Source organism: Bombus terrestris, chromosome 3 (assembly GCF_910591885.1).
Source record: "Bombus terrestris chromosome 3, iyBomTerr1.2, whole genome shotgun sequence".
NCBI lineage: Eukaryota > Metazoa > Arthropoda > Insecta > Hymenoptera > Apidae > Bombus > Bombus terrestris.
In genome coordinates this window covers 5564896-5578511 of record NC_063271.1, presented here as the reverse complement: position 1 = coordinate 5578511, position 13616 = coordinate 5564896, and the positions used below count along the sequence as shown (strand labels likewise).

At 38.3% G+C, this 13616-nt stretch overlaps 1 protein-coding gene across 7 annotated transcripts in view; it reads left to right on the top strand.

The window, feature by feature from the left end:
- The window catches only part of LOC100643922 (protein sickie), a 190922-nt gene that overhangs the window by 141916 nt on the left and 35390 nt on the right, over positions 1–13616 (top strand). For 6 of the 7 annotated variants that reach the window (XM_048404215.1, XM_048404211.1, XM_048404214.1 and 3 more), the window contains 7 exons: positions 197–523; positions 1054–1281; positions 1375–1789; positions 1966–2107; positions 2349–2375; positions 3838–4082; positions 4345–4496. In XM_048404215.1, coding sequence (XP_048260172.1) covers positions 197–523; positions 1054–1281; positions 1375–1789; positions 1966–2107; positions 2349–2375; positions 3838–4082; positions 4345–4496 — 1536 coding nt within the window. The remainder of the gene's footprint in view (positions 1–196; positions 524–1053; positions 1282–1374; positions 1790–1965; positions 2108–2348; positions 2376–3837; positions 4083–4344; positions 4497–13616) is intronic. The other variant, XM_048404213.1, reaches the window with a different exon arrangement.

The following is a 13616-nucleotide window of genomic DNA, read 5'->3' as shown; positions in this document are numbered from 1 at the left end:
AAAATATTCTAGAAATATTCCAGCAGGATTATTCCACTGAAATTACATTTATAGCGACACCTCTTTACACTTTAATTTGATATTACGATCAACACGACAGTTATAATAATAATAACAAGTCGTGTTATTTATAATAATTCGTCGAGTTTTTTCAAACGTGTTTTAATTAGAAAAAATTGTTTGTTTCCATAAACAGAGGGTGCCGGGTGGTGGAGGCGTGATTGTGGGGGGTGGCGGTAATTCGGCCACCCCCCAGGGTGCACAACAGGGTAGTAACCTGGTATACCGTGTGGTGAGCTCCAGACATCCTGGTCATCATCCGCACGTGAAAAAGTCGGACAGTTCTCAGCAAACGGACAACTCGGCGTTCAAACATCAGCAACAGCCAGGCTTGAATAGCTCGACGAACAGCAGCTCAAACAGCCAGCAATGGAAAAAATATATCGAGGCTGGAGCTGCAAGGGATCGGGAGAGAGACAAGGAGGCTGCACCTCCGAGTCCTAATCCCTCCAGGCGATCTCAGGTAAACATTTATACAGTTTTGTTCGTTCTTACGTCGTTGCATCACCGGACAATATTGATTTTTTGAGATAGTCGGCTTTAGCGAGCTTAATGCAGTCTTTGAATTTTATTTCTGTGGAAATTTCTTTTTAGAATTTCCCCATCCTTGAACTTACGATTTAAGTTCCAATAACGCGTGCCATAAACAACGACAAGATCTGTCACACGTCGAGTCGACGTCACGGTTTGGCTCAACGTTCAAAGTCGTGCGAATCGCATATGTCTTTTGATATGTAAATACATATGTAAGATACAACTAATTTTATTTTGCGAGATGTTTGATAAATAATTACTACCAATTGATCATTGAACAAGAAAGATTTACTATCTTGAAGTAAATAATAAAACAACAACAACGACGTAACACATCTCTCACACGTGTTGTTTATGTTTGACCCGATCGACGTACCACGTCTTTCACACGATATTGTAGGTTAAGAGGCTAACCCCTTTAGGTACTTTCATGTTCTAACTGAATAATTTCTCTTTCAGGAGAAACATCGGAAACAGGCCATGGCTGAGTATGCGAACGGCGAAAAACCGCAGAAAGTTTCATCGGGAACATCGACGAGCGGCAGCAGCAAAGTTAGAGGTGTACCACAGAGTTTCGGATATGTTAAGAGACACAGCGCTGGTACCAGCCCCAGTCCCAACGGAGTTCAAAATGGTGGCAAAGATTCGACGAGAACTGCTCAAGTTAGCGCAGTTCCAAGAACGAAGGTAAGATCGCCCATTTTCTTCTTAATTTTCTACACGGCGGTATATTAGGCGAGCATTAATTAACGGATCTTTTGTTTTCGTGTGACATTGCAGGTCAAAGTGTCCGGTGGGACTCAAACATGTACTACAGAACTTCAAGCCAACTCTTCCACGTCGAACCAAGGACATCATTATAAGAGTTACAGCCTCACAGGTCCTAGCGCCAGCCAACTTTCTCAATCAGTGCGAGATCGTCTTATGCTCGGATCGCAAAGTTTACCAAAGCCTGGTAGCCCAGAATTCACGGCGCTATTTGCATCCGCGCATCATCGCGAAAGAGGATCCGGTGCAGGACCAACGGCTACTTCCTTCTCACCGCGGGTGCTCAAACCATCAGATGGAAGTCTCAGCGATACCTGCAGCAATTACGCGGCTCCTGATCTGCAAGGATATTACACTCCCAATAGTCCGTATACTACATCTTGGATGAGACACAGCAATACGTACACGCCTAGTGGACGTTCTCAAGGCAAGTTTTTATGCTGTTTCAAACATATTTTAGGTCAACTCAAGTGTTACTAGTTTAGCTTGTCATTTTTATAAATTTTACGTTTTACTACTGTTAGAAAATATTGAAATAGCTTTAGGTCAAAGATTAGTTTCTGAATTATTTATTTTGAAAAGAAAAATTTGTTCTAATTTCAGGAATGGGATTGTGCGAAGCTGACAGCGTAGAATCATTAGGATCGCATCGGGCAAGCTTAACACACGCTCGCTTGTTGATACATCAGAGAGACTCGACAGGATCTCCAGCTCCACCGAGACTTAATAGAAGCAATTCTATTAGGTAAATTTACAGAGTAGTTTATTCGCTGCATTAATTTTCACGATATTACATCAAATTTTGTTACAAGTCATTTGCATACATCCATATGTATAGATGCATGACTAGAGGATGCAAATTTTTCACCACATTTTTTCAAACGATCAGTTTCAGCTTTTTTCTGATTCTTTTTCTAATTAACCACTCTATGACAGCGATTGCTCGTTTACGGTGAAATAACGCAGATCATTTGATACCGTTCTAGCCATCTGCGGGACAGGACATTCCCAAGGTAGTGCGAAAATCTAGAATACACATTCGTCGAGCCTGTTTTCCATGCATAAGTATTCAAAGAACGAAACCTTCGACGGTTTTGTACCCTACACGTATACACGAGTGCCAATTATACGCACTAAAAACACACATGTCCATGTGCACTTACTTTGTCGAGTTTTACATTTGTATTATTGATTTTAAATACTTTAGTTATTATTTTGTTAAGTCGGTTCTATTTTTCTTTCTATTTCGTATTTGTGATTGATATGTGCTTCTTATCCAAACGCATGTCATTCCTCGACTAGTGTGGTGCGGATTAAATCGGTAACAGACATAACGTGCCTCTTTCTCTCAATTTATCGTTTTTCTTGTCAGTATGTGCACTTCTCGTTAAGTGCTAATTAATTATTTACTCATTCCTCGTTTATCAATGACTTGATCCTCGCCATACGAGTTAAGGATTAAGGCTTATTTGCACAGCGAAAGGAAACATTTTACGAATACGTAAAGCTCGAAGGTTCTTTTTGTTAAAAATATCTTCGACGCTACGATGTACCCGCGTTTAATTCCGTTTGAAATACTTTTCCGTGAAAGTCAACTTTTTTATCGTTTATTCGTCCTCTTTCGCTGTGCTATTACAGAACCGTACGAGTGTATACACGATCGAGAAGCGGCACTCGACATTCAGATTAAAGGGAATTTATCTTTTAATTAGGAGCCTCTTCTAGATCGACTAATTACGTATACACTCGCTAGGTAGACGGGCGTGTTTCCATCGACGTCCTAAGTCAACCGAATACCAGATGCAAAGAACTACTCTTGTCTGACGAATCGATCGATCTATGTGGAATTTTTCCGTTGAATTAACTTTAACGAGCTCTCTCTCTCTCTCTCTCTCTCTCTCCCGCGTGCGCGCCCGCGATACGAAGCACGTCAATTTCTTCGCATCTGAACATTTTCATTTCAAGGACACGCATACACGTATACGCGATTGTATTCAGGAATGAAATATGCTTTTCTCCTAGATTAATCTAATTTCTGAATGCAACCAAGCGTAACAAGCTATAAATATTCAGTAATTGTGCTTTCTATCGTTTGAAAGAAAATACTTAGGTAATCTCGTGTATGGAAGATACAAACACTTTCTATAACGTGAACGAGATTTTGTAAATTATTTGAACGTCTTCTCTTCTTTCAACATCGATATTAGACGTTTATCGATGCACGTTGCGCGCTTTTTATTCTCCAAAGATGCAAACAGTTCGTTAAACAATCGTGACAATTATTATATATCGAATATCGTTTCATCGTATCAACTACTACGGTATCGTAGTAATAATTTCGAGTATAGAAATACTTAATAATATAATAGAATCGATTGAAAGAACTTTTTGCCTATCTTCGGAGGCATTTACGATATAATACCGCGACGTTTCTTTCTACCAACTATTCAGATGTTTAAACCTCTGTTTTCGCAGATCCACGAAAAGCGAAAAAATGTATCCGTCAATGTTAGCTAGAGGAAGTGGAGCTTCGTCTTCCGTTGGCGAGGAAGTCGGAGTCGGAATAGGAATGGGCGTAGGCGTTGAACCATATTACAGCGTTCCTGTAGGATCTACCGGGTGTACGGGACAACACTGGTCTCAACCGACGTCTCCAACGCCTACGCACACTTCTCGGCAACCGCCTAATCTTTACCAACACGTGCATAAGGACGACGATAGTAAGTTTCCGTTTAAAGTTATCGTTATTTTTTTAAACATCATTTTTACCAACCGTCGAAGATACGGCATGTTCTGTTATATAACTTATCAAGGAATTAACACCAAAGTAAACTCGGAGGAACGTCACAGAAACGCGTAACACGATAGCGTGCATTTTTGACATAGAGATACGCACAAGCTACCTGCGATGTCGCTTTTCATTTCCAACCTTTTGTCAAAACTAAATGGAAAAAGGAAAACTTTCTCTTCTTTTGCCTTCAGTCCATGGTTCTTCTGTATCTTTGGTATCGACAGCGAGCAGCCTATATAGTTCAGCCGAGGAGAAACAGGCACACGAGCTGAGAAAATTACGACGAGAACTCGTGGACGCTCAAGAGAAGGTTCACTCGTTGACTAGCCAGCTGTCGACAAATGTGAGTACATATTAGATCGATTATCGTAGCGATAAAGCAAGCTTGACGTATATTAACTACCTGCTACTGTTCGCTTTGAATTGTTCGTATTTTGTAATTTCTGTACCGGTCTATTAAACTGACGTCATCGTGATATACAGTTTCTCAAGGCGGATCTATCCTACTCCGACGAAACAAGATACGTTCGTTCTTATTGTATCAAATGAATTGGTGCAAATGATTAATCATAATTAATCGAACGAGCCAACGGTTAGCAAAGTTACCATTTCATAGTCACGGTTTGCTTTAACGAGCTAGATCCGACCAAACCTGTTGGTACAATTTTCTCCATGGAACACCCATATATCATTCTTGCAATGGTTTATATACATTAGCAAAGTCCATTACCTTTGTTTTGCTTGCTAAATGTATTTATATGTTACGTAACGTGGAAAACGATGAATAACGCGTATACAGAAACTAAGTGTTAAAAGAACCTTCTAAATTCCATTATACGCATGCTTTTAAATAGATAAACAAATAGCAATTGTGTTCAAGGTAATCGTTCCCTTTCTTGTCAACGCATTTTAGAATACAATGGTTAGCGTAAAAGAATATTTTTACGCTAACTTTTTGTTTCAAAATCATCGATAGCTTTCTAATAGTAATTTATACCTATTTGTTGTAATATTGTTTATAAAGAGAAAGTATCGAGATAAAAAGGAAACATAAATAATTTAAATCATTTCAAGGACAGAAAACGCAAATTCCACGAAATTACATCTTTTTCTTTTAAAAATTTTCTCCTAAAATCCAAATTTTATAACGTCGTTGTCGTATATATCGAAACAGAACGCGAGTTTCCTATCAAAAGAAGGAAACTTATAACTCGCTTCGACGATTTACGAAACCGATGAAACGTTGAGACAATTTCAAACGACCCGCGTTGTACCACACAACGAAAGCGTCCGTACAGCTGAATGGCTGTTCACCAGGGAAGATCAGTGGCCTCAACCAATCGGACGCAAAGCGGCCACTTACGGGCATCTTGGATCACCGTAGCGTGGATCGGTAGTCAGTTTACATTCAGTTTGTGCCGAGACGCGCTACTTTAAACGTCGTATGTTACTTTATACACGTCGTGAATACAAATAAACGCTCGATGTGTTTGTTGATCGAAAGTGAACGATCGAATACATCATGGTTCGACTTAGTGGAAAAAAGTGGTAGCAGATTATTAGCGCGAAAAATTGATTCGTGTTCTGTCAACGTCTTCGGTTGGTGATCAATCGGCGTCTCGATCAGCGGCTGGATCGATGTGCGTAAAACGCAGTCTTCCAACGCGGCAAAGTGGTTAAAAGAAAAGTAATCGAAATGGAGTCGTTTGTCTGGTTTGATTTTTACGAATGTAAATGGTGATCCAGTCGTCTCCTCTCCATAACTTATCGACCACGGTTCGTTCATTTTATAAATTATCAGGCATTATCGTTTTACGCTCGTGACACTTCCTACATAGATTTGTTTACCATTTTAATTCTTATCTTCTCGATATCAGCGCAGAAGTTACCTAGATAAAAGAGAAGTTCGTATTGTATACGGTAACGTTCTTGAAAAATTGGTAGCCCGTGTAATCCTCTGAATTATAACTCACGCTACGTATGTAGCTGAAAAAATGGTAAATTATATTGTTTGCCTGAATATGTTTTAGGCAGTAAATTTAGATCATGCAAGCAGGGTAGACGATAAAAACTTGTTAGGATACGATAATTCGAACTGTGTGACGCAGCTTGAAAAAGAGACCTTCGAGCCGAAGCAAGTCTCATCGGCAAGTTATATGGGATACACATGCTGAGATACAAATTACGAGCAAATCGTCCGCCTCATTTGAACGCGATCTTAGCCCGTTAACGAGCGCGCAATTGCGATACGATCGTCAAGTATATCGCGGATCGATTAACTTCCGAACCAAACCACGCACATTTGCATACAGATTTTGTGTTTCTCGTTATTGGATTAACAAGATAATAGTTACACTTCCGATTTCGATTTTTACACATGAAAAATAACGAATATCGCGACAAGTATCTTAGAAGGCTTTAGGACACGATCGTTAGCAAAAAAGAAATATATATTTTTCTAGTAATTTTTCATTTCAAAATCATCGATATTCTTCTAAATATAATTTGTATCTTTTTGGTAGAACTTCTAGCGAAGACAGACATACGGGTGAAAATCCTGGTTTTCTAAATCAAGTATACATGAAAGAGGAAGCGGAAAAGATGATATTATGAACGCATCAACCTTTTTCTAACACTTAGCGGTATTAGAATCATGAGAGGGTCGGTAACTATAATGGTCGCAAGCTATTGACGAGAAGTTAGAAATAACAGAAGTGGAAATAACAGTAGGTTAAAAATATTACGTAAAATTGAAGAAGCGTCGTTTTATCTTGCAAATCCTTTCGCTACAAAGAAGAGTCATAAGGATTTCTTTAGGTCGTAGAGCGAGAATAACGAGAGAAATGTTTTACTTTAGTGTTATTCCTCTTACCGGTAATTTCAGTTACCAACTTGGTATATATATGTATATACATTAAAGGCATTAACATCACGGTATCGCATTGGATTTCTACAAATGCTGAAAAAAGTAACAGTTCAGCCCCCGAAGTTCGTTTACCTCTGGATGGATATCTATATAGAACATGTTCAGCACAATGATCACGCACGGCTACAAGAAGATACAAATGATTTACACTAGTCTCGTTGCTCGACACGCTATGAACCCTTTCGACGATGCGTTTAGAATACGTAAAAACGAGCTATCGGTAGCGCGACTCGAGGACATTTGGTCCTAAGTGGGCAATTTTCTGAAGAAATAGGAAATTTTCGATATCGGATGCGCGATCGTTGTTCGTGAATCGTCGGACACAAGAGTCGCATATATGGTAGGAAAGAAGCGCGTCGAGGATAGTTCCTAGGAAACGAGGGATCTAACTCGAGTTGCGATCATTTTTGCGCTACTATATGCGACCAGTATCCAACATTCCCGACGCGTACACCTTCGTCCACTATCGTCCTACCTTATTTTCTTCTCTTTGTCTTTTTCTCGCGTTTCCGTTTCTGTCATCGACTGGTGCGGCAGCCGGGTCGACCGTCCGTCACTCGTGCGACCGGTCGACGACGTACCGACTACCGAGCAATTGCGATGACTCCTGCCAACGGGAAAAGAACTGTCTGCGTGGACTCGGAACTCGCGATCTTCCCTTCCACCATCGCCATTTATAGTTATTGACGCCTTGTATAGTTGTTAATGGTTCCTTGTTATGCCGATCGTCCACGCGATTCACCGACATATCCTTTCTTCGATGATGTATAAATTTTAATAATAATGGACGCGCGGTTATCGAAATCGACCGCTCTAATGTTGACAGTAAACGACTTATGTATTCATTTAGGGCAGCGATCTTCGATTCTTCATCGTGCTGCTAATTACTGGTTAATAAAATTACTCTTCTCTGGTTACTACGATTCTGTGGCACATCAAAGAATATATTATATGTTATATTATATTTATGTGATATTTTTCAAGACACGTTGTTTCGACGTTTGTTATAATTTTATTATTTGATAATACAAGGGAAAAGAGACTGGTGACTGAGACTGACTAAATAGTTAGGTATTTTAAAGGTATATTTAAAAAATTCCTGCGCCACACCTGTAGATCCCTCGTGGCAAAGCAATAGGCCGCTGCACACTGGTTGAAAATCGCTGATTTAGGCAGTTGAACTAGTTTTCAGCGGTTATCTCTAAACGAGCAGTCAGGAATTCTGATTTAAACGATATGTTGGTCACTGTTTAGGAATTGATATTCATCGAGATGATAATTGAAAGAAATTCTAGAAACCTCGATTTAAGTAGCTCGGAATTCTGAGTCAAACGGTTACTTGTTTAGTGGGTGAACATAGGCTGTATTAATGAGAACGTTCACGTAAAAGAAATAAATAGAGGCTTTTAATTTTTTAACTTTAAAATATGAAAATTATCACGCATCGGCTATCTCGTTAATTTCTAAATGATGTTCTCGGTGATACGAGCTTACATACTTACGTGTTCCGGTCTACTCGCTAAGAAAGAAATACGAAATATAGGAGAAACATTATATTTACCATTTTTAATGTACTGGCAAGAAATCAGGTAATTATTAAAGTATAAGGTAATTTTTAATAAGCCTTTCACAATAATATGAATTATTAAAACTGTGAAATTCTTTTTGAACGAAATTCAACGATATCCGTTCTTGATGCCAGGGAACTATTAATCGGATGTTTTGCAAGAAATCAAATTTCCTTAGCTATATTTTACGAAACTTTATGTTGCGCCTTTATGTTACGCAAATTTTCTCAGAAATAAAACACATCGATTTTGCTCCTCTGAAGCTAAAATCGTTCAAATGACACGAGCCATAATTAACGGTACAGCTAACGCAGCAAACACGTGCAGTGTTCCGAAAGACTTTCGCTCGTTTTGTTTATGCGCGTAACATTCTGGGCAATTTTGGATGAATCATTACGAAGCAACGAGAAAGTTCTTTTTCTTGCAGGATAGATCCAACGACTTCTATCTAAATTGCCGTCGAATGCTAGTTTCTATCTCGAATGCAACGTAAATACACTCGTGCCGATTTTTTTTCTTACCGGTAAAAGCTGTGGACAAATTAAGCCTTATCTGATAAAAAGAAGTGTAGCAATTGGTCGTTATGACAAGCATTATGAAGAAATATCGTAGCTACTTACGTGGGAAAATGACTAATTATATTGTTCACGCGCTCGGTGTTTCACCATTGACAATCTTTTGCTAGTAATCGAAATTCCAATAGATGCTTTTAGCCGGAAGCCAGGCAACAGGTATTAAATAGCAGGACTTTCTAGACCAATCGACATGGTTGGAAATGCTTCATATACGGCGTTCCTATCAATCTAATATCATACGAAACGACCCTTATGTAACTTATTAATAAGAGTCGATGGAGATTTACTATCTCTGTCTGTCAACCGATCGATCAGATAGGTTTTGATTTTTCAATGCATTTCTCGATTTAACTATCGATAGTTCCTTATATTTTTCTTATACCTTCCTACGTTATGTATTTTTTTTAATGACGTTTCAAACTTTGTTTAAATATTATGATTCAGAATTTTATCCGCTTGTAAACTAGGTCGTTTCGTCAGTTTATTGTACTCGTATCGCTTTTACTAGCTGAACATTCTTCCGGGAAACTACTCGGAGTTTAGAGTTTGTACTAAAAAGAAATTGAAATTCCGAGAGTAATTAGCTTGTTGTATGTAAATTAGTTGCAATGAACGTACATCGAGCCGATTTTCACGAATCGAGATTTCGTCTAGTTCCCAAACCATTTATATCCGTTTTCATCTTGTTAAAATTGCTCTTCTGCGAGGAAAGTTAGAGATTTGCACTGGAAGATGAAAGCCGTGAAAGTAAATTCATGTGACATGGTCGCGACAAAGATGTAACGATCTTTTTAAACCTAATTCTTTCTTTTTCGATACGAATCGATCTTCCGGTCTTCCGATTATATCTTTTTCTCGACGATTTTCTTGAGTAAGTGTTCTATAATTTGCCAACTAAATTGGCTCTTTTACTGTTTTACGGACGCGTAAACGAAATATAATTACGAAAAACCCAAGGCCATAATTCGTAGATTTTATCGTTACAACTGGTCGATAATTTAAGCGGCGTATATTATGCATCGGCAGATGGTAGAGCTTAAATGAGTCAGCGAACTATAAAAATTTGCGGAGGCGATTATCAAATCCAACAACGTGAAGGATGTGTCCTGATGGGTCGTAACGTAAATCGTGCGATGCGTTTTAATTTATAACGTTTTAAAATTAGGATAGCCTGTGGAAACTTAAACAAATATTTGAATTCAACGCTATTTTTAGATCTTGATGTTCATTGAAGTATGAATGGCAATTAATGCCTTCACGGTCGATAATTCCAGAGCATATTTACAAATGTAACACGCGCCTTATGAACAAAGAAAGTTTACAAAACGCCAAATTATTCTATATAAAATCGTGAGATTATAAGAGAAGCTTGTATAATTTATAATTTTTCAATCTGCTGATATTATTAGTTAGTAAATTATTGTACGAGAGGATCGTAATCGTAATCACGTTCATAATGACAAAATTACATAAACTACTGATATTCCGACAAAATCTGAAAAACGCGAAGACGACTTCTTGTCGCAATTGAACAAACATTGTAGAGAAGAGTCGTCCCTTCGGTGCATCGTTCGTTCTCGTTTTTTCCTCACATAAGTACATACGACTGGAGATTTACGGCCTCGGCTGACCCTACTATGCTTTTACAACTTCGGTTGGAATAATCGATTCTCTGCCTTAGGACACCGTACCACTCCCCTGTGAAAAGTACGTCTACTATTCTTCGTAGGGCGTCGGACCCTGTATCCTGAAACTCAGATTTGTCATCGGTCTTGCTCGTAAATTGAACACCGTCCTCTGGTGTCAGGAACTTTTTTAAAATATCGTTAAGCGTAGCGACAACTACTCGGCAAGATATTTGCGGTGTGCGAAATTTTCTAGATTCTCGTCGTTTTCGCTGTAACAGAATACGATGGCCTTTCACATTTTATTCGAAGAGGATGAAATTCAAGAGAAAGAAGAGAGGAGACTTTGAAGGAATTCAAATCTCTGATTTGATGTATAAAATTATACAGTGACAGTCGAAAACAAATTTTAAAAATTTGCATAACAGTCACTTAGCTACAAATTTTTACCTATGTATTTTTACTATTAATTTGTATATCTCTAGGTCTGTATCTCTCCGATGAATTTTCAATTTATGCAACGTACGCGTAAGAATTTTGAAATAAATTTCGTATCTTCCAGGTGTATGCTCATCTTCGACTCTCATCTCGTTCTAAAGAAAAAGCATCTACAGTTAGTTTATCACGAGAAACGAAGATGCAAACAAAAGAAGCAAAGAATATCTGTGTCAAAGTCAAGCCATGACTGCGATCTGTAATGGCTATAATTGAGTGGCTTTTACCTTTTAGCTAAAACGCCTGCATTTTCCTATCCTAAGACCAATGGAAAATCTGTTATCTAGAGTCATTAATTACAAGAAAAGTTTCTAGATGGACGATAAGTGGCAACGTTGTTCAGGATATATCGCTAGCCCAGATACAACCTCGTTTCTGCTGTATTAGCAATTCTAGTGTATGACGGTATTTTTCTTACGATATTGTTGCGTCATATGATAGTCCAACGCGCATATTTACAATTAATCGTCGACATAACGTGACACGCGCGACTTTACAACGTGTGCGCAGTTTCCGGTCTGTCCGGTAAGATTCCTCGTTTCTTTTGCCAACGGGGAACTTATTTCTTTCAAGGAAACTTTATTTGAAATTCGTATTGACTTAATAAAAATCTGGATTTCAACGCGTGCCGACTATAAAATCTGCTTTCATCGAGCTTACAGCGATTCTGTATAGTCGTCGAAGTAAATTTGGTAAGAATTCTGCGCTTACCCGGAAGGCGACGATGCGTAATTGATATTGCAAACGAAAGACATTCTGCACACGTTCAAACGTAAAACGAGTCTCTAATGAAGTTTAATATTTTTAATTATGTTCCTGATAATATATTGATAATTGATAATGATGATAACTGATAATATATAGTGACGACGATTCGGGAAACTACTGTTGCAAAAATGATAGATTTCGTGAAATCTAAATTCTTATTATTTGACAAAATCCTTCGGTAACACATGGGTCTCGTAGATAATAGTTACGCATAGCACATTTTTTTCTATACAGGTTTTTGCATACGTAATTATACGATGCATATATTTGCAATTATTAACCACACCCGTTACGCGATGCTGCAAACGAAGACGACGAAACGTTGTCTCGTAACATCTGTTTCCTTCAGCTTTTGTTACTTCTTTCACCGTGTTTCTTGCGTTGCTGCTTGCTTTCTTTGTTGCAATTGAATTTCCATCGCGTCGCATTTTGAAAACTTTCCTAGTCGATTACTTTTCCCGATGTCGATAGAACTCGAAGAAGACGATTTTTGAAATGCCTTATTGAGGACAGCAATTAATATTTATTACCTTTATTACGCCTTATTAAAAATTATTAGTGTTCGTTAAAAATTAATGGGAAGTCGCTCGTCGTCGTTGGAGGGTATGTCTAGCTTTAGATTTTTTACGTTCGCGGCTGCATTGTCGCGTAGGAATAAATTAAACTCCTCTCGTCTCTAACATTAAGCAGCTTTGTGCTTTATGAAACTTAATTTCTACTCATGTATAGAGTTCATTTTACGGCCTTGTTTTATGGTGTCCTCTATTTACGTTCCGTATAATCTACGGTTTGTGCCGTGTGCTTCTCTTATTTGTATCTCTTTCTCCAGACAATTTTCTTTAGCTACGTTTTGCAAGTTTATACAATGATTGCGGAGCATCTGTTACGCAAGCCTGCGAGACAAATTCTTCGAACTCAAATACATCCCTTCACGGGTCGCAATCTCATGACCTAAAATTCATTTTTCTCCCTAACTATACGATTAATATTCTCATCGTAAGAAATTCTCTGTTTAAAAAATAAAATCTAAAATATTTTGTCATTCTAATATTCTCATTCGTATACTCGAATATCAGATAGTAGCGTGTTTCATAAATAACCGTCCATGAATATTATCCATCGATGTTTCATTCGTGTTCGAGATAACATCTTGTGTAAGCATTCTTCTCTTAAATAAATAAAAGAAAAAAAAGTGATTTAAAAGTAAGCATAGATGGATTCGTTCGGATAACCCGGAGGATTTTCGTACTCACAGAAAGGACATAAAAAAATAGCAATTCACTGTATCCTCGATACGTCTATCATGATCGTTATTCCAACGGAGAAAAGAAACTGGCAGAAGATGCTTGTTATTTGTGAAACGAAGTATCGATTGCGTTATTTCAACCGTCTGGTGAAGTTCAACCAAGAAACTCATCGGTGGTACGCTGCGAGCGGCGCCACGCATAACGACCGTTTTCATGCGCTTTATTGATATTCCATTGACAACCTATTGGCACCCAGGGG